The following is a 20328-nucleotide window of genomic DNA, read 5'->3' as shown; positions in this document are numbered from 1 at the left end:
ATAAGTCATATACAACTTTTTTGACCTATGAAACCACCCATCGTGCTAAAATCTACCTTTACACTATTATGATCGCCCTTTAAGTTGTTCAAACAATCCCTCGATATCTTCTTTACTAACTGTTTTACCTGATGCAACATGTCCTTGTAACATTGAGTTAAGTCGATCTCTGCGTAAAAAAGGCTATCAGCAGGCCGGTATCATAGTGTTGAGCGGATAGTAAGTGGATGTTTACATGGAAGAAGACGGGATGAGTGAGGGAAAGAGCGTGGGAGGGTGTCAAGGGGAACACGACAGAAGCGAAAGAGATCAAAGAAGCAGAGATGGACAAAGAGAGGGAGAATGGAGCAGGAAGGTGACAGGGTGACGAAGGGATGAATGCAGGCGGTGAGGGAGGAGAGAGGGTCAACAAAGAGCAAATATAAAAGAAACGCCTGGGCCATTGCAAACGGTTGGAGCCCTTCAAACTCACTTCAACTTCTGATACCCATGAAGAGCCTCGATAGCCTGTACCCTAGGTAAAGAAGTCATTACTCTGGAGGTGACTTGTTCGATAGTTTCCTCTGTAGATATATCAAAGAAATCAGCTAACAAGTTCCCTTGGGTACGTTATGGAAATAGCTAACCTTGTTCATCATCCTTTGGCGGTTCGTATATCTCTTCATCAACTAGTGGAAATGGTAGACTGGCTGTTGTCTTCTCCTACGGTGTATGAAATTACGCTTTTTAGCTGTTGTCATAGATCGACAGAAAATATGTTTTCATGATATGGAGTAGCTGATACTCACGTCTAATTCATTGACCAGTTTATCTCTTATCCCATTTGCCAAGAAGATGTCCCCTCTGCCTTTCCATTTCCATTCGGAGAAATCAGTCTTTTCATCATTTTCCGTAAGTCCTTTTGTTGAAATAGATGGTAATGTAATGGTTGCCTCGTTTGTAGCTGTTATTGGAGTTGACAGTCCATTTTCTAACTTGATTCTCTTGCTGTCCTCATTTTCGCCTTTCGACTCTTCTGAATCTGCATCTTCAACTTTTCTCTTGCCTGTCAATCCACCTTGACTGACAGGAGCGACCTCTGGGTTTTGGAGACTTGTAGGTGATGTTTCTGATTGTTGTCCAATCACTTTCCATCCTCCTTGTGAGTTTACAGGTTCAATAATCATCCAGCCTTCTTTTCCCGCTTGTTTCCGCAGATATCCGTTATCCTTCACACAAGCAGCACAAATCAAGCCATCGTAGGTATCCGATTTGATGAGTACCGCCGATTCTTCGTCATCTTCATCTTCGCCTGCATTTGTATCGGTGGCGTCCTGCATTGAGGCTTGTACTGATTGTGAAGGTATTGAGGGGGAAAGTGTAGGTCGCAGATTTAGACATGTCTCGTGGAACCAGTCCTACATCGACAAAGGACAAGTACACTTAGTACATCATAAGGTGGGACGTATTGAACTTTGTCTGCTATCGTCAACTTACCTCACAAGCGATACAACAAATCATAGCTTCAGTTTCAGTTTCAGCATCATAATCTCTTCCACATCTACAGAATTTTCCTGCATAATTCTGTGTGTAGTGGTTCTTCTCGTTAGCTTCTTGCGGCTGTGATTGTGGTGGATATAGCTGACACCTTCTTCTCTTAGCTGGTGGTTTTGGTTCTGGTTGTGTTGAAGTTGTGGGACAATCGCATCGAAATGATCTTCTTGTCCATAATTCGACTAGGCGATGTTCTATATTGCAGTAATGAGTTCAGCTTGTATACAACTACACAGATTGCAGATGTAAGTAAAGCTGACCTGAATGACATGAGATCGAACATCCATAACATACTCCTTTCTCACCACAGTCTGTTAGTTTTAGGGATACCGTTAGCTGTGAATTGGTAACTACTCTGCCTAAGCCAACTCACCTAGACAAGACCAAACACTTTGCCTTAAATAACCTTTATCATATGTACATTCATCAAAAGAATATGGTAATGCCTCTCTAGCTTCTTCAGCCATACGATCGGACGTGTCAATTAGTGACTGAAGAGTGATTTCTGAAGAAGGTGATTGAGACGCTAGATAAGAGGTCGGTAATAAGGTGAATCGCGTTGAAGATGATGGTGATTCCATTTTCAAATGATTGTCCTAAAGTTTTCGTTTGTTCGGTAGGCGATTTGCTATTTCTAAAGTGACCTAATCAGATTGCTGCTGATCATGGGGTATGACGTTCATCTGTATTGGCAAAGTAGCAAACAATATAGAAAAGAGGAAAACAATGTCCCAAACAGCAACATTGCATTCATGGATCATGGATTATGAACGCGTCTGGAGTGGAGGAAGGAAGGGAAAAGCAATAACAAATCATTACACATTATTTATTCAATCCCTCCGCTTTAATCTTGTTATGATAGGTGGTACCTCTGATCTTCCAGTTTTGATTCCGTTGTCTTGTTCTTCGCTCGGCTTTGTTAAACGACCACCTTTAATTCTGCTCAATTGCCACCATATTCGTTGTTTTTGCTTTAACATAATACACAAAAAGTCTTCGTTCAAAGACAATCCACATGCCCCGTTCAAGGTCGCCAGAAGGAAGAAGAAGCAGCCATAGAGGAGGAGGAGGCTACCGAAGCCCCTCACCATCTCGGTACGAGCCTTCTTATGGTGGCAGCTCTTCGCGAAGGTCTGACGATAGAAAAGGTTCACGATATGACGATGAACATTATTCCTCAAGAGATAGAGACCGAGATAGGTATAGAGATAGAAGTCGAGAAAGAGAAAGAGAAAGGGATAGGTATAGAGATAAGGATAGACACCGTGGTGAGGATGATCGTGATCGAAGAAGAAAAGAAGAGAGGGATGACAGAAGATACCATCCTTCCTCCGAAAACAGAGATTACCGAGATTATCCTCGAGATAAAGAAAGAGATAGAGATTCTCGTAGAAGAGATGATACTCGACAAAGAACACGATCACCATCACCTTCTAATCGAAAATCCCAGTTACCCGCAGCCGTTCGAACACCTTTAACAGACAACAGCGGTACACCAAGTGGGTCACCTGCACCCGAAACTGAAGAAGATAAAAAGAGAAAAGCCAAAGAAAGATTAGAAGCTTGGAAAAAGCAAAGAGCTTTAAAAGAAGGCAAAACAGCTACGCCTGAACCTCCTGCCAAACCTTCGCCGAAACCTTCTATTCCAGTTTCTGCCCCAATTTCGAAACGTGAGTTCGCCTTTTTCTACTTCGACACACATTGAAATGAATTTGCGCTCAACATGTCTTCCCCATAGCTGGCTTAAATGGTAAACCCACCGCATTCTCGCTATCCCGTATTGGATTGCCGTTAAAATCTGGACCTACACCATTAAAGCGATCATTGGCAGCAAGTTTAGATGATGAAGAATCTTCCGATAGAAAATTGCAGAAATTAGGTGATTTACCAGAAATCAACCCTGAAGTACAGAGTGGTGATGCAGCTCAAATAGACGCCATAGGAGATGATATGGCTGTAGCAGAAGGTGATGAAAATGAACATGATGATATTAAACCGGATATCAATGGAAATGGGCATTCAAACGGGAATGTAAATGGTGATTCAGAAAAGATGGACGTTGACGAAAAACCTGATTCAGTCGAACAGGAAACTAAACAAGAAGCAATGGATGAAGATGAAGAAGAAGATCCACTGGATGCATTCATGAGAACAAATGTTGATGAAGTTGTCAAAGTAGATACAGCGGATGCTAAACGGATAGGACTAAGACAGTCTGGTGATGATAGCGATAACGAAGAAGATAAGGAAAAGGGAAAGACCGAAGATAAGCTGGCTGAAGCAGAAGCTTTGTTACAGTAAGCATATTCTCGCCTAATTGATTGTTCTCCGCTTCAAACAGTATATTAACCTCTTTTCCCACATTTTAGACAAGCTGCTTCCAAATCCCGTAAGAAAGATTTACCACCACCTGATCATTCAAAGATCGATTATGAGCCATTCCGTAAAGCATTTTACAATCCACCTTCGGAAGTCCTTGAAATGGATGACGAGGAGGCAGAATTGCTTAGACTGGAAATGGATGGTATAAAGATTAGAGGTCAAGATGCTCCTCGACCTGTGAAGAATTGGGGTGCTTATGGTTTACCTACAGGCTGGTGAGTTGGCAAGCTTGATTTTCCTTTCCGAGAGCATTACTTTGCTGAACAAATTTGACATAGTCTCGATGTTATTCGTCATCACGGCTGGGCCAACCCTACGTCGATTCAAGCTCAAGCTATCCCTGCGATTATGTCTGGTCGGGATGTAATAGGTATTGCTAAAACTGGTTCCGGTAAAACAATTGCGTTCCTTCTTCCTATGTTCAGACATGTCCGAGATCAGCGCCTGGTATCAGGAAACGAGGGTCCCATCGCTGTAGTCATGTCACCAACACGAGAATTAGCCACTCAGATATATAAGGAATGTCAATCTTTCTTGAAAGTACTGAATATCAGGGTGAGTTTATCTGCTCCAAAAAATACGTGATCTCGATTCAGCTGACATCTTTCCCCAGGTTACATGTTGTGTGGGTGGTTCGTCGATATCCGAAGATATCGCCGCGATGAAGAAAGGAGCCGAAGTGGTCGTGTGCACCCCTGGGCGAATGATTGACTTGCTCACAGCAAATAATGGTCGTGTCACCAATTTGAGGCGTACCACATATATGGTTATGGATGAAGCTGATCGAATGTTTGATATGGGATTTGAACCTCAAGTTATGAAAATAGTTAATAATGTTAGACCTGATGCACAAAAAGTATTATTTTCAGCAACATTCCCTAAAACTATGGAATCACTTGCTCGAAAAATTTTAATTAGACCTTTGGAGATTACTGTTGGTGGAAGATCAGTTGTTGCACCAGAAATTGATCAAAGAGTTGAAATTAGAGAAACTGAATCTAAATTCAATAGATTATTAGAAATTTTAGGTGAAATGGGTGAACAACATAAAGATGATAAAGATGATTTCAGAACTTTGATCTTTGTTGACAGACAAGAATCTGCAGATGATTTATTTAGAGATTTATTAGGTAGAGGTTATGTTTGTGCTTCTTTACATGGTGGGAAAGAACAAATTGATAGAGATGAAGCTATCAAAAATTTCAAAAGCGGTGATGTACCTATTATCGTTGCTACTTCCGTTGCTGCAAGAGGTTTAGATGTGAAAGAATTGAAATTGGTCATTAATTACGATTGTCCTAACCATATGGAAGATTATGTACATAGAGCCGGAAGAACTGGTCGAGCTGGTAATACTGGTACTTGTATCACATTCATCACACCTCAACAAGAGAGATTCTCCGTCGACATCGTTAGAGCACTCGAAGCTAGTAAAGCCTTCATTTCAGATGATCTTAAGCAAATGTCTGATAGTGAGTTCGATTATTTATAATCCTATCCAATCGTGTAGACGGTCAGCTAACGTTACATTTCCTAGATTTCCTTGGTAAAATCAAAACCGGTAAAGCTCGTGCAGCAGGAAGTGGGTATGCCGGTAAAGGTCTTGAACGGATCGAGCGAAAACGAATCGAGAAGGATCAAGCTGAAAAACATACATACGGAGATACGTCAGAAGCGTTATCACTTGCCTCAAGAGAAGGTGCTGTCATACCTTACAAACCTAAACAAACCGAATTTAAACAACCTGAAAATATCAATGCTCATAAAGGAGATGCCGATTATACATTTACTGAAATCAAAGTTGAAGTTGTACATGGACCTGCACCTGATCGAGTTATCAATAATACACCTATACAACCTAAAGTACCTGTTGCAGCAGCATTACCTGCTCAAACTATAGCAGCATTAGAAAAAGCTAAAGCTGAAGGTCGAACGGTTGATGCAGCAAACTTAGCTAAAGTAGTAGCAAGATTAACACAATCAATTGAATTAACTAAAGCTGAAAAATTAGGATTAGCACAACCTGTTGGATATGCATCTGTTGGTGGAGTTAGAACAAAAGATCCTGATGCAACAGATTATCATGCTATTTTCCCTATAAACGATTATCCACAAAAAGCAAGATGGAAAGCAACAAATAAAGAACAAATGACTTTATTACAAGAAATTTCAGGTGCTTCTATAACTATGAAAGGTTTATATTATCCTCCAGGTACAGATCCAGGTCCAGGTGAAGAACCAAAATTAAGTCTATTGATTGAATCCAACGATGAACGTAGAGTTCAAGCTGCAGTTGATGAAATTAGAAGAAATCTAGTCGAAGCTTCAGTTGCTGCTTTGAACGTAAGTCAGATCCGTCAAACAATATCCCTAAGAGCTCGTACTGATGAATATTCTACCTTTCAGACTGCTGATCGGGCTCCTGGTGGAAGTGGAAGATACGCTGTATAAACATTGAAGCATTGAAGCATATCTGTCAACACATATATCTGCACGATAACTAAATGTTAATAGCTCTTTGTATGCATTTTTTTTCCATCGTCTGTCGCGATGACTTGGTTCCGGTGGAAGAGACCGATTTTGCCTCTCGGATCCGATGAAATGTATGCGAGAGACAATAATATCGAGTATGACGCCAAACTTCAGAGATTACGATGAGCAAAACATTATCTCTTATTCAGTCTTGAGCGTTTGTGAGCCTTTGTTCATCAAATAGAGAAGACAAGTAGGAATATAGATACTATTACTAAAGTTGATTGTTCATCATGGCTTTTGGAACACCAGCTTGGGTTGTGAAAGATTTATCGGCCATTTTAGGTCTAGGTGAGTTATACGGGATAGGGCTGATGGGTTCAAGCTACATAAGCTGATTTTATACTTTTTGTAGATGATGAAACGATCAAACAGATGATCATACCTGATCTAGAGTCATATAACCATGAAGCTAGACTAAGAGTACATCTTCAGGTGAGTATATATCGTACATTTCGATTCCTCGCATACCCTCATCGATACCGAAGAAAGAATCAGATCCTTTGTTCGCGATATGATTGTAAAACCATTGTTTTAATATAATTTCTCTCTTATAGGACTTTCTTGGATCAACACCTCAAGCAAAATCATTTACGACTCGATACTTGTCTTTAAAATTTCCTTCTCTGACATCAACTTCAACACCTTCTTCTATACCTTCTCAAACTTTAACACCAAATCCAGATTTACTTAAACCTAAAACCAACACATTCAAAAACCAAAAATCTAAATCGCCTAATAATGGATTATCCAGACCTTCTTCGAATGCTGGATCATCTAGCGCCGGTATTGTGACAAACAAGGATATACCAGAAGCTTTAGAAGCTGCATTTGGACCTGGTGGTAAAGTTTACAAGAAAAAAGAATTCGATGATTTAGGTTGGGGTGGTATCAGCAGTAGTAAACCTTCTTCTTTTGGTAATACACCTAGATCAGGTTACAATTCCGGTTCACAAACTCCTTCAAACTATATTAATAACACTAATAATGTACCTGTACAAAGATTGAGACAAGCAGGTGCAATAAATATTCAAATTCAACAACCTCAACCACAATCACAATCACAATCACAACGTTTAGATCCACCTGTAATTGGTAATGGTAGCGGGATAGGAAGTAGAACAAATAGTTCAAAAGGTAAACAAAGAGAAGATAATTCTAGTAAAGGTAAAGAAAAGATATGGGATGTACCAAAATCGAAACAAGTTAAAAAATTGGAAAAGATAAAAGAAAATTTAAGAATTGTTAAAGAAGGTGATGGTAAATTGAAAGAACAGGGTTTGAATTGTTTTTGTCAGGGTGAGTTTTCTAGGTATATACATTCAGAAACCTGTTTGATAAAGATGGAGACATTGCTTAAACATGAATTTTCGTTTTTGGTCTCCTCATGGTGTATGATGTGTTGTTACCCTTTAATTTGCTGATTTCCTCAAAACAAATAGCTCGTGTACATCCTTTATCGACATATACACCAATTTGTCAATCATGTGGATTAACAATTTGTTCAATACAATTACCTTATTTACCTTGTCCATCATGTTTCAATCCACTATCTACACCTGCACAATTATCTAGATTGATATTACGTATTGAGGGTGAAATTGAGATTCAATTAAATAAAGAAGAAAGGGAAAGACAATTAATTGAAAAAGAAAGATTAGAAAGATTGGCAATTGAAGCTGGTGGTGGATCATTTCCAACATTATCAAGTAATTCTTCTATACAACAAGGAAATGTGACTATGAATGCACCGGGAGGTAGAAAAGTTATTAGTATAGGAAATAAAATTAAAGGTAAAACGAAAATTACAACGACAACATATACAAATTTACCATCAACATCATCAAATACTGGATCTGGTATTGGATCAAGAGCTATAACACCTGAACCTGAAAATATTATACCTAGATTAAGAGAAAAACCAATTGATTCAAACAAATTAGAAAAAGAATTAAATAAATTGATTAATTATAGATTTGAACAAAATAGATTATTTGCAGATTTAAAATTAGATAAAAAAGGTGAAAATATCAAATATAAAGAATTGTATATACCTACTATACAATTAGAAAGTCAACCTGGTAGAAGAAGAAAAGGTAAAGCAAAGAGATTAGGTGAAAATGGTAGAGAAGTTCCGGGTGCATAATCTCCTTTTCTCCTTTTCACTGAGGGAACAAGAGCTGTGTCTTTGAGGACAACGTGCAAGATCAGCCTAGAAAAATTCGAAGGGGAATGCTATGGCTCTGTGGGAAACGGAGTATAGCGTGAGAATAGAGAGACAGGGGGCAGCGAGAGGAGCAGAAGATTTTTGGAATTTTTGTCAATCAATAGGGATCTTGTGTGTTCCACCAAAGTCAAATAATCGAAATTGCATATATATACAGACATCATTAAAAGTCATCAAATTATGTAGATATAGTTCAGCATATGCAAATATGGAATAAGTCAAACACAAGATATAGAATCAAAGCTAGGGTACGCTTTTCAATGTTTGCTTTGATTCCTGCTACTATTGTTGAGGCCACATTGTTGATAGACATCCTATTCTTCAGCTCTTGATTTTATATTTTCTTCTTGATTTTGATTCTGGACTGGATTCTGAGCTTTATCATTTTCTTTTTCTTTATCTTCTTGATCTTTTCCAACGGTACCCAAACTTTTCAAAGCGAATGAAGCAATAAAAACGCCAAACCAACAACCACCTGCACTTAACCAAAAAGAAGCTTGTAATCCTTTCAAATATGCTATTTTATCTTCTAAGCCTTTATGAAGATTTTGTTGGTAAATTGAGTTGAACATTATAGAGCTTAAAGCTAATCCAACTGAATTACCTAATCTTAACATTGTTTGAAATAACCCACCCGCTACACTATATTCATCAGAATATGAAAATTTTGAAACGAAAATTAATCCTGTTGGTTGATATCTATAATCACGGATCCAAATTGCATCCAAATATCATAATGAAAATCAAAAATTAAAATAATCAGTGATGATTCGCTTTGTTGCTATACATACTATACTATACTGTTAAACTCACAAATCACAACCAAAGACAATTAACCACATTCCATGAAAAGGTAATTTCCAATAATTTGTATTTTCTTCTGATAATGCGAAACACATATTGCCGAAGCTGTATATTACATGTGATGATACGTTAGAATCGATCCATGAACAAGTCAGTCCTTTGATTCTGAAGGATCTATATTTATAGTATGTCGGAAACATGATCGACTCACCCTGTCGCCAAAAGACCTAAAACTAATAGTTGATATGCAGGTACTCTATGTATAAGTAAAATAACTAAAATCGTACATATTACACCTGATATCTCTGTTGGTAAAAATCTTAACATTGCTCCTACTGTACCGGTAGACTGAACGTTCTGAAAGAATAATGTTGAGTTGTATAATGCAGGCTAATAGAAGGAATAATCATTCATCATTTAATATACCGTGCTCGAAAAAAACTCAATTCAATGTAAAAACTGGTGATATAGATGGACGCTAATTTATAGCTCCACTCACTATGAATCCCATCATAGCTAAAAATCCGGTCAAATAAAGCACAGCTAATCTACCTTTAGCTCTTGTCCAAAGAGCTAATCTCATCATTGGCGAATGTGGTGTTTTCGTAGCTACATGATGTTCCCAAAAGAAGAATGCTATAATAAGGAATACACCAATGACCAATAAAGCAAGAATATCTAAGATTTTTTTATGTAAAATAAAACCGTCTGTCAACATTCATACCTCAAGCTTTTGCAACGACTGGGTACTTTTTTTTTTTACTTACAATCTGTTTTCCACCCTTCAGGTGCTGATTGAGCACCACTAATAGCGAAAGAAAAGAATACTAATCCAACTGTACTTAAAATTGCACCTGGCCAATCTACATGTTTATCTTTGGTATGTGTTCCATCGGAAGGTATGATGAAGATTGCCATTATAGTACCTAATAAACCTAATCCAGTTATAAAGAATAACGCTGATCTCCAAGTATGTCTTATAAATGAGATGATTTCCATCAGTGACAATATCTGATATCAGATCTAAGATCAACAGGAGTGTTGCTTACCTGACATAAGAGACGAACAAACCACCAATGACTAAACCTAGAATACCACCTAAAGAATAACCTGCTGCATATATCGTGAATACTCTTGATCTTGCTTTACCTTCAAATAGCTCTGCTATGATTCCTGTTGTACTTGGTGTACTGAATTAATAAATATATGTATTTGATGATCAGCCATATCATTGATATGATCATAAACAAAGTATGGACAAGTAAACTCACGTTAAAGCTACACCACAACCAGCTAAAGCTCTTGTAACGATTAAAGCTGAACCATTTTTCATAAAACCACCGATAAAATTGAATATAGTTAGAATAACCATACCAGCTATCAACAATTTCTTTCTACCATATATATCTGCTATTCTTCCACTAACAAGAAGTAAGCTGTACCAATTGGATTACAAATATCAGCTAATCATCATAATTTATATTATCTTTCACAGAATGTTTCATTGATGTACTCACCAACCAACAGCCAAATTATAAGACACAACAATCCATTGTAATTCACCTTCATTAACTTTTAAATCCTTCTCGATAGTAGGCAAAGCTATGAAAAGCACTTGTGCACCACTTGAGGTTAAAACAGTAGTCAATGCCAAGGTAATAGTGATAAATACTTGTTTTGTCAAGGACAAAATTTTAGGATTATCTGAGATAGTAGTAGTAGGGCGTGCATTCGCCTCGATATCCCCTGCTGATCTGTCTTCTATAGCTTCAGGTACCTGGTTTGAACCTTTTTTGTGGGAAGCTTGGACATTGGGAGCTATCGTGTCGTTGTTATTCATGGTTGTCATTGAGTGGGAGGTTAGACTGTTGGTCCTATTGCGTTGAAATGGTGCGTGAAGTCAACTCTTGAAGTATATATACGTCAGAGTAACGTTGAATTTAGGTCAGCATTAAGCTGAAGTAGACAAAAAAACTATGGCGACGGTGAGTTGAAAAGAATGACGGATTGTCATGTTGCGAAAGTTAGCTTGAGAAGGATATGATGATGTTATCTGATAAAGGATATATGTCATTGTTGTAAAATTTTGCATTTTGCGTCTTGCCCAAGATGCATGGTATTTGTTACATGTAAGATCAGTAGAAAGGATGTTTGTGCTTCTTGATGAACTTGTTGATAAAGGTTAGAAGCGTGAGTTGTGTTTTAACCATTACACAACAATTCCCTAGAAACACCCCCATTATTCGTTCGTGATCAGATTTTATCGGATTCGGTGATTTCGTTTCAGTATGATCAATCAAACTAAGAGCAAGGACAGCCAGATATCTGCTTACCAGATCAAGCTTTCTTCTTGCTTCTTGCATATTTTCACGTTTGTGAGTACTGTAAATCCCAAAACGATATCCAATTTAACAAGAGAGCCTATATGTTGGTATCATAGCAAATTCAGTATTCCTAGTTTCCTGGAAAGCTAGGTAGATCTGAATTCATGTGTTTTCTCTTATACATCGAAAAACGAAGATTTTCAACCTTTGCTTCCGAGATCTTTCACTTGGCCTCTCTTTAGTTCTATTCCACCATATAATTCCCTTGACCAAAAGCCTACCACATCAGAAAGATCTGCTTCAAACCCCCGTTTTCTTTGGTGTAAGGTTATTATCAATTTGTCTCCAAGCATTACAAGTAACTTAGCAGTTTCACGCGTAGACATTTCGACCGAAAGTCTGAAAGCATGCAGTAAGCAGCTGCAATAAATCACTAAAATAAGCTAAACATTCAACAACGGTACCCCGCTATACCAAATTAAGGGTCACAGATAACTACTGTGCAGTAATAGGTTTTTGCTGCTGCATTATCCTCACACCGCAACTTCCCGAGTATCTGGTACACTCCTCTCTACTCTTAGATAAATGACAGAACACGTAAGCAAGAGGTGTTAGCGTTAGATTAAATTAACGTTTTTCTATCTATCTGTTGATCACATTTTCATTTAAAATGACGTAATGACGTCATTAGCGCCACTACAAGCAGTATGAAATAAATGGGACCTTGATAACGTTTACATCCGGTCATTTGGCGGTCTTTCTTTTCCCAGAACAACAGGTGTGACAGCTGTGACAGCTGGGTTCATGGAAACGGAACAAAGAACATTAACCAGTTCCATCGATTTGTCAATTCATTCATTCATTCATTCTTCTTCTTTTTTTACCATATCAGATTGTACGTCTCAATTCAAACAAGACAAACGATATTTATCACTTCTTTCGAATATACATTTCACATCTAATCTAGACCAAAACAGTTACAATCACAATGTCCGTTGATATCCCAGCTCCACATGTACCAGGCTCTTCAGCCGTCGCTTCAGAACCTACTTCCATTCCATCTGGTTCATCAGCTTCAACATTCCCTTCAGTCCCAACCACAACTACAACCACAGCTACAAGTACAACTGGTGGAAGTGGTTTCCAAGCGGAAGTTCCAAGAGCACCTGTACTTGCAGGTGAAACTTTACCTAAACCTGTTACACCTGTTGAAGCTATTCCTGCTGAACCAGCAAAAGCTTTAGATCCAATTGCTGAACCAAGTATTTTGGATAAAGCTCAAGCTTTAGCTAAACCTGTAAGTTTGGTTTATCCATTAATCTCATTTAGTACGATAACTGATAAGTCACCCCTTGAATCCCATGTATAGTATTTGGAAAAAGTCGAACCTTATGCTCATAAAGTACAAGAAGCTGCTAAACCTTACACTGACAAGATCGAAGCTAAAACCAAGGAAATTATTGATAAAATCGAGGTAAGCTGATACTTCATCCTTCTATTATCTCCCTGCGTGGAATATGATCTTGGTTGCATTTGGTGGTATTGCAAGAATATTCACGTTCAGCTTTACAGTATTGCAAAAAGAGCTTATAAATTTTTTCCTTCATTAGGGTAACGCTCCTACCACCACTCCAGCACCCACATCAGCTAACACAGCTGAGCGAACTCTCAATAATGCTTCTGCCACTACAAGTGAAGTTGGTGAAAAAGCTAAAGGTATTTTCGAGCAAGGTCTAAGTGCTGTTCAAGTAAGTTTTTGCCCTTAAAAATGTTTGACGAATACAGAAGCTAACTACAACACTCTTTTAGTCGACTTTCACTCAAATTACACACACAATCGACGAAAAGACTGCTTCTCCAACTCACCCAGGTTTTGTAACACAAATCACCAACGCAGCGCACAAAGTTGGCGAACGAATTGAAAAAGTTATCAACGATGTGAGTTTAGTCAATCGCAATTGGGGCTATAATTCTGGTTTACACCATACAATACTAGATTATTGACATAAGCATCATTTGACAGGTCGATGGTAGTACCGGTACCACCACTGGCACACATCCAGCCGCTCATCCTGTGCAAACCACAACCAACACTGTACCTCACATTCCTCCTGTACCACTTTAAGCGACTCGGTAGGAACAGTCCAAGAAGTATAATAGAGTTGTCAGAATAATATAGTTAATTGAACCTCATATCTCACAGTATCCAAAGTTGTAAAATTAGTAATAATCTTATAAATTAGGAGGAGAAGGGTTGTTTATAGAAATCGTATGAAGAATGCATCAAAAATGAATATTGGCAGCAGCTCGTTTTTTGAGTCGGTGTATCTAATCATCAATGTCATGAAGCCTGTAGAAAGTGAGAAGCCAGAGTCCCACATGTCATATGCAAAAAGTCCCTTTCAACGGCAGCAAATGAATAAATTGGGCGATGCAACCGCGGATGACTTCATTAAATTAGTGAACATCTTGGACGACTTCGATAGCGATCTTTGTATGACGATTTCTACAAGTGACAATGCTGGATTTCTTTACTTTGACTTGGCAGATGACCTCGTCTGTTCATCATTTTGATGTGCTTTCATGCATGTGACAGATTGCTATCTGGTTGAAGTTTCTTGACCTTCCTTATCTATCTCTTGTTAGGTTTATGTATAATCGCTCTAATAGGAGATGTTTAGATACCGTTGTGATTAGACGCGTTGAATACCAGCGTAACTGTTCTTGCCTATACGGGAATATACGGCGTTATGTTCCGCCACTGGTAATTGGCAAAGGTGCCACTCTTGTAACTGTGATTCTTTTAGGTTGCAGTTCTTTCACTCTCTTATTGAATGCTCTGAATACTGAGTACACAACTACTACTAGGACTGTCACTGTGACCACCGCGTGTCATTTTAATCCTTTTAGTTTCTTCTTGAATTTGACATTCATTCTTTTCTAATCTATACACTTTGTTACCATTTACATCAGATTATATAAGTCAATAGTAGCTGAATTACAGCTAGTATAATCAGCCAAGAGAAAGCAATTTGTTTCGATAAGAACGGTTGGATAGGATTAGATATACGACGAGGTAAGTCTCACGAATAGTTGAAAGAATATTTAGAAAGCCTTCAAGAGTGGAGTCAAGTTATCACCTCTAAAAAACCAAGAGTCATTTACGCTGGACTATCAGACATAGATGCTGATGGATAGGTCTTGATGCTTGCAGAAACGAGATCATCATATTTCCTTACTCAACCTTATCTTCCGGTGTTGACGTCGTCGACATACAATTTTTCAAATCTCCCCGTCATTCATTTAATCTAAAAATCAAATTTTCCTTTCCTTCTCTCACTTCCAAAATCATCATAAAACCAACTCTATCTTTTTGAATCGACTCAGCATTTGAAGATTTGAGGACTAGTGGTAGATATATAATAATCATCAAAGCATAGAAATCAATAGGATCATAATCTCCATTAAACAGATTTTAAAGGATAATTGTGAGTTTCTTTTATTCCTTCGCGTCTTAGTTGGATTTGCAACGATATTCAGAAGTGTCAACTGCTTGCAATTGCATAGTGTGATTCAAAGTCGTGTAGGGCAGAGTTGGAGAACTTGAATGGTTTCGGTGATTTGTGAGAATCTATGAAACTGTTCAAGCTTGTCAAAATATTCTCTTTGATCACTCATTCATGCCTGATCTTCTCCTCTACACAAGAGCTTGTTCGGTTAGATGATTTTCAGGAGAGAAATCAAGCTGACATTTTGGGTTTTTGATCTGATTAATCTAGATTTCCTCATCAATCAATTTTTTTGCATCCTTTCCTTCTTCATTTCTAAGCTCACCTATCTATATTAACCAAAATGGGTGAACAACAAAACGAAATTGACTTGGATTCTGTCATCGATCGATTATTAGAAGGTAAGCCATATCATTATAAAGTTTTCGCTCTGCAGATTGCTGATAGCGAATTCTTCAAACAGTACGAGGAAATAGACCAGGTAAAGCAGTACAATTAGCAGAATATGAAATCAAATACCTTTGTACAAAAGCTAGAGAAATCTTTATCAGTCAACCTATCTTACTTGAACTTGAAGCACCCATAAAGATATGCGGTAAGTCTTGGCTCAAATATCCTTTAGAGTTGCTCAAACTTGGCTGCCCTGCGTTTGACTTTGTGCTGATGAATTTGCTCCTATTGTATCATTAGGTGATATCCACGGACAATATTATGATTTACTGAGATTATTCGAATATGGTGGATTCCCTCCAGAAGCAAATTACCTTTTCTTAGGAGATTACGTTGATAGAGGTAAACAATCACTTGAAACCATTTGTCTACTCTTAGCATACAAAATCAAATACCCAGAAAACTTCTTTATCTTGCGAGGAAATCACGAATGTGCAAGTATCAACAGAATTTATGGATTCTACGATGAATGTAAGTCCCACTTATGAATTGTCGAGACGAGTCAAGGCGTTACCCTATGGAGAAGCAGCTATAGGAAGGAAGGGCAGCGACTTTAGTGATACTGTTGGAAGGGATACTAATCCCTAATCTACTATTACAGGTAAACGACGTTATAACATCAAATTGTGGAAAACCTTTACAGATTGTTTCAACTGTTTACCTATTGCCGCTATCATTGACGAGAAAATCTTCACCATGCATGGTGGTTTGGTGAGTAATCGTTTATTCACATCATACGTTTGCGCATCTGCTAATTCAATACCCCTTACAGAGTCCAGATCTTCAAAGTATGGAACAAATCCGAAGGGTAATGAGACCAACAGATGTACCTGATACTGGTAAGTTGTTTTGGTCGTGCTACCGTAGAATTACTTCTCTGACGTTATTTTCACCCTTCAGGTCTTCTTTGTGATCTTCTTTGGTCTGATCCCGATAAGGATATTACAGGATGGAGTGAAAACGATCGAGGTGTATCTTTTACGTTTGGACCAGATGTTGTATCACGATTCCTACAAAAACACGATATGGATTTGATCTGTCGAGCACATCAAGTGAGTTCTGCTATCAAAGGGAAAATTTACGATAAAGAAGCAACACCGCTCATCGTTTTCTTACTATCCAGGTTGTGGAGGATGGTTACGAATTCTTCGCCAAACGTCAACTAGTAACACTTTTCTCAGCTCCAAACTATTGTGGAGAGGTAAGTCGAGGTTCTCGCCAGAGGGCAAGGATACAGCTTATTCTTGTGGAATGGTAGTTCGATAACGCTGGTGCCATGATGTCTGTCGACGATACATTGCTCTGTTCCTTCCAAGTAAGTCGTCTTTTCCGAGGATCACATCGTAAACAGCAGGACTGATATCCATTGTTTCACTTCAGATTCTCAAACCGGCTGAAAAGAAAGCTCCGAAATATGGGGGATACGGTGCCAGCGGACGGCGTCAGTGATCTCCCAATTTTCTCTAAAAATATCTTGAATGAAATCATATTTTCTTGAGTCCGTTTTTATTGTTAATCCTGTTCTCTGAATCCTGTATACCCATGAAATGACACCATCCTTCAATCTATCCATCGCTCTTCAGTCAAATAAATCATTTTCAATGTTTCCTGTCTTTCATATATGCGGTTTCCTGCAAAGTTATATTTGTTTTTATATACCCAATTTTACTTTCTTACTACATAAAACCCCTTTCCGAGGAAGGTGTGGATAATATGTATTTCATTTCCCTACAATAAATGGTTATCTCAGTGAAAACGAATGATCATGGTTTTTTTCTTGCAGATCCATGTGCTTCCTGAATCGCTTGTACATTTCTTTCTGCATTGTTCTTCTACTTGATATATCTACCACTCTCTCTGTATAGGAACATCAGAGCTGACTTTCCGTCTTACTTTTTTTACTTTCACAGCGGCTGTAACACCACCTCGAAAACAGAAAGGTGGTAAATCAAAATAAATAGATAAATAAAAGCTTATATGTGTAAAATGGATGTTTATTTTTATGCGTGTGTATGCGTTTGTGTGTGTGTGTATGTGGGGAGTGTCATAGGATTTTCATTATCAAGATATGAGGGATGTCTCAAGATCTTTTTTTCTCCTCGTTTTTGAATTCATCATATTAAAATCGAGATGTTAGATATTTTTTCCATACTTTTTTTATTTCTTTTATAAACAACGTTTTCTCCCGTTGATATACCTCTTTCTCTTTTCTTCCATTTTTCACATCTCCATTTCTTTTTTTCCTATAAACTCCTCAATTAGCACAAACAACACAACAAGAACGAAAAAATGAGAGATTTTTATATTATATTATTTCTAAAATATCATGAAAGTCTATGTATAACTCAGAATGGTCAATCATATCTCTCTTCATTAGTCATTGGGCGAACCTTCAAACTACCTTTCAGATGCCCCAAATTTCACTACACATTATATTCTAAGATTACTCGACTGAATGAAAATCAACGCCGATGAATGTATTCTACTCTGATTCCTTGCAACAAAAGGCTACTCGTATCATCATGATATCTCAAGACTCTGTACTCGAGTTTTGCATTTACCTCATCATGCGTCTATCACGCAAGTTATTCAAGTGGGATTTACATATTGAACATCACAAACCTGGTACCGGAAAAATTTTCTGAATCAATAAACACGTTGTCAAGATTTTACCCTTAAAATCACACACACCGAGATCTCTTCGGCCGCGGTTATGACCGCCAATCTAATCATTTTTCATGCTTTTCTGCTTTTCTGCTTGCCATGTTCATTATTTTGGCATTTTACTAAGATGCTTGTACGAACACGTTTGAGAGCAAGTGGCGATAACGAGGAGTTTACCCAGTGCTCACTCTATCAAGGAGAGGTCTGAATAGGAAGACCTGCTCACATGAGAAGGACCTGACGACTGGGGTTTACATCCGGGACTTCTGCTCACTTGTATTGGTAAACCCAGTTGTTGTGAAAATGAAAACCCGTAGATTACGGACTCGATCATTATAATGAAGATTTTCATCGACCCGAGCCAAGCCAGCTTCGTCATCATGCGTATCCATTTGATTGTATGCAAGATCATTCTAGAGTACAATCAAAATTTGATGGGACTTATATTTGGGATTGCTAAGCTTGATGTAATAAGGTTGATCGATATACCGGAATCAATACACAAGGATACCTCCCCTACACTATCGTACTAAGTGCTCATTATTTTCGTACTGCATTGATCTTTGTATTTCTTTCCTTTTGCCTTACATTACACTCTTTGATATTGTTCTCACATTTTGTTATCTGAAGCGATACATATACAACATCCCCAACTCTTAATTCCATAAGGTAAGATCAATCGAATGGTTTCACCTCCTTTGACTTTAAAAAACTTTCCTTCAAATTACATGTATCCTGATATTTTCGTTGATGCTCACTCTAGGCACGATAGGTAAACCGTACCCACCGCGGGGATTTTTTCAGTTACAGGTGAAAAAACCTCCTATAATAATACATCTTCCTCTCTTATCCCTGCCAAAAATTGGTGAATACATCCCCCCAGTCCATATAACGTATAACTTATTACAAACGGTATCAAAACCGAGGACGTCCGATACATAATAATATCAAGATTTTCGAATTTTGTTTTCAAGTATTTCGAAGTTTCATTTTCATTTTCATTATTCATCCGTCATCATCATCTTCAACACTTTGTGCTTGCTCAAATTAAGAAGAAAAAAGGTTCTCAACAACCATAATTCTACTTGACTAGCCCATCGTAAATTTCTCTTCGTCTTAGCTTTGTATAGAAAGGGTACCAAAAAGAAAAAAAAAAGATATTCCCGAAATAACTGTGCACTATCACAGGTGACACGGACCTAAAAATCACATCAAAAAATCAATCACTATTTCACCATCAACCAATTTGTTGAAGACCAATCAGATAATATAGATCTCTTTAAAGATGACTACAACTCAGCCACCATTGGCATCGACTTCATCATCGATACATCGTGATTCACCTCGATCGTATACAAGTAACAGTAATTCGCCTATAACATCATCAACAATAACAACAATAACAAAAACAAAAAATTCAATTTCACCTCCACCATCTACAGCTACTAGTACTACTAATATCGAATGGAGTACGAATCCATTTTCTTACTCAACCGAAAATGATCCGTTAATTTCTTCAACTAGTACTACTAGTTCAACTTCAACTTCAACTAATTTACCTTTAACATCCACATTATCTCCATCATCATTTTTAAAGAACAAAAAATCATCAAATTCACCAAAACTTCAATCAAGTTATAACAACAATTCAAGTACTTCTTCATCTGATGTCAATTCAAGTACATCACCAACTTCAAATACAAATATAATGAATAGTACATCTTATATGCCTTCTTATAGCTCTGGGTCAGGAGCAAATAATTTGAACTTCTTGTTAGATGATAGATCTGGAATACAATCAGGTTTTGAATTTGGAGTAGGATCTTCATCTGGATCAAAGGATGTATCAAATCATACAAGGTGAGCCTCTATTCTTTCATCAATGGTATGCAATTGGATGTAC

The 20328-nt window shown here is 37.8% G+C and overlaps 7 protein-coding genes across 7 annotated transcripts; 5 read left to right on the top strand and 2 right to left on the bottom strand.

Moving 5' to 3' along the window:
* Positions 1-66: 66 nt before the first annotated feature.
* L201_005057 (uncharacterized protein) lies at positions 67-2114 on the bottom strand (the record flags this gene model as incomplete). Its single annotated transcript, XM_066220790.1, has 7 exons — positions 67-169; positions 473-563; positions 627-702; positions 789-1397; positions 1477-1727; positions 1794-1844; positions 1907-2114. The coding sequence occupies 7 exons, from the start codon at positions 2112-2114 to the stop codon at positions 67-69; spliced, it is 1389 nt and encodes a 462-aa protein (XP_066076887.1).
* A 434-nt stretch (positions 2115-2548) lies between these two features.
* Positions 2549-6366, top strand: L201_005056 (pre-mRNA-processing ATP-dependent RNA helicase PRP5; the record flags this gene model as incomplete). The annotated part of the gene is made up of 7 exons (XM_066220789.1): positions 2549-3203; positions 3272-3830; positions 3903-4130; positions 4194-4470; positions 4529-5387; positions 5453-6258; positions 6322-6366. 7 exons carry the CDS (start codon positions 2549-2551, stop codon positions 6364-6366), a joined length of 3429 nt encoding a protein of 1142 aa, XP_066076886.1.
* Positions 6367-6680: 314 nt separating this feature from the next.
* L201_005055 (uncharacterized protein) lies at positions 6681-8593 on the top strand (the record flags this gene model as incomplete). Its single annotated transcript, XM_066220788.1, has 4 exons — positions 6681-6738; positions 6803-6882; positions 7005-7746; positions 7890-8593. The coding sequence occupies 4 exons, from the start codon at positions 6681-6683 to the stop codon at positions 8591-8593; spliced, it is 1584 nt and encodes a 527-aa protein (XP_066076885.1).
* A 395-nt stretch (positions 8594-8988) lies between these two features.
* L201_005054 (uncharacterized protein) lies at positions 8989-11318 on the bottom strand (the record flags this gene model as incomplete). The annotated part of the gene is made up of 8 exons (XM_066220787.1): positions 8989-9373; positions 9488-9583; positions 9690-9868; positions 9978-10156; positions 10246-10454; positions 10528-10668; positions 10750-10914; positions 10996-11318. 8 exons carry the CDS (start codon positions 11316-11318, stop codon positions 8989-8991), a joined length of 1677 nt encoding a protein of 558 aa, XP_066076884.1.
* Positions 11319-12790: 1472 nt separating this feature from the next.
* Positions 12791-13927, top strand: L201_005053 (uncharacterized protein; the record flags this gene model as incomplete). The annotated part of the gene is made up of 5 exons (XM_066220786.1): positions 12791-13099; positions 13172-13276; positions 13413-13550; positions 13612-13740; positions 13826-13927. The coding sequence occupies 5 exons, from the start codon at positions 12791-12793 to the stop codon at positions 13925-13927; spliced, it is 783 nt and encodes a 260-aa protein (XP_066076883.1).
* Positions 13928-15654: 1727 nt separating this feature from the next.
* On the top strand, positions 15655-17210 carry L201_005052 (serine/threonine-protein phosphatase PP1; the record flags this gene model as incomplete). Its single annotated transcript, XM_066220785.1, has 9 exons — positions 15655-15712; positions 15775-15906; positions 16002-16232; positions 16363-16472; positions 16534-16600; positions 16662-16813; positions 16885-16962; positions 17020-17076; positions 17142-17210. The coding sequence occupies 9 exons, from the start codon at positions 15655-15657 to the stop codon at positions 17208-17210; spliced, it is 954 nt and encodes a 317-aa protein (XP_066076882.1).
* Positions 17211-19710: 2500 nt separating this feature from the next.
* L201_005051 (uncharacterized protein) lies at positions 19711-20289 on the top strand (the record flags this gene model as incomplete). Its single annotated transcript, XM_066220784.1, has 1 exon — positions 19711-20289. One exon carries the CDS (start codon positions 19711-19713, stop codon positions 20287-20289), a length of 579 nt encoding a protein of 192 aa, XP_066076881.1.
* Positions 20290-20328: the final 39 nt, after the last annotated feature.

This window comes from Kwoniella dendrophila, chromosome 6 (assembly GCF_036810415.1).
Source record: "Kwoniella dendrophila CBS 6074 chromosome 6, complete sequence".
Taxonomy (NCBI): domain Eukaryota; kingdom Fungi; phylum Basidiomycota; class Tremellomycetes; order Tremellales; family Cryptococcaceae; genus Kwoniella; species Kwoniella dendrophila.
Note: the sequence above shows the minus strand (reverse complement) of the source record. Positions and strands in the feature narration are given on the sequence as shown.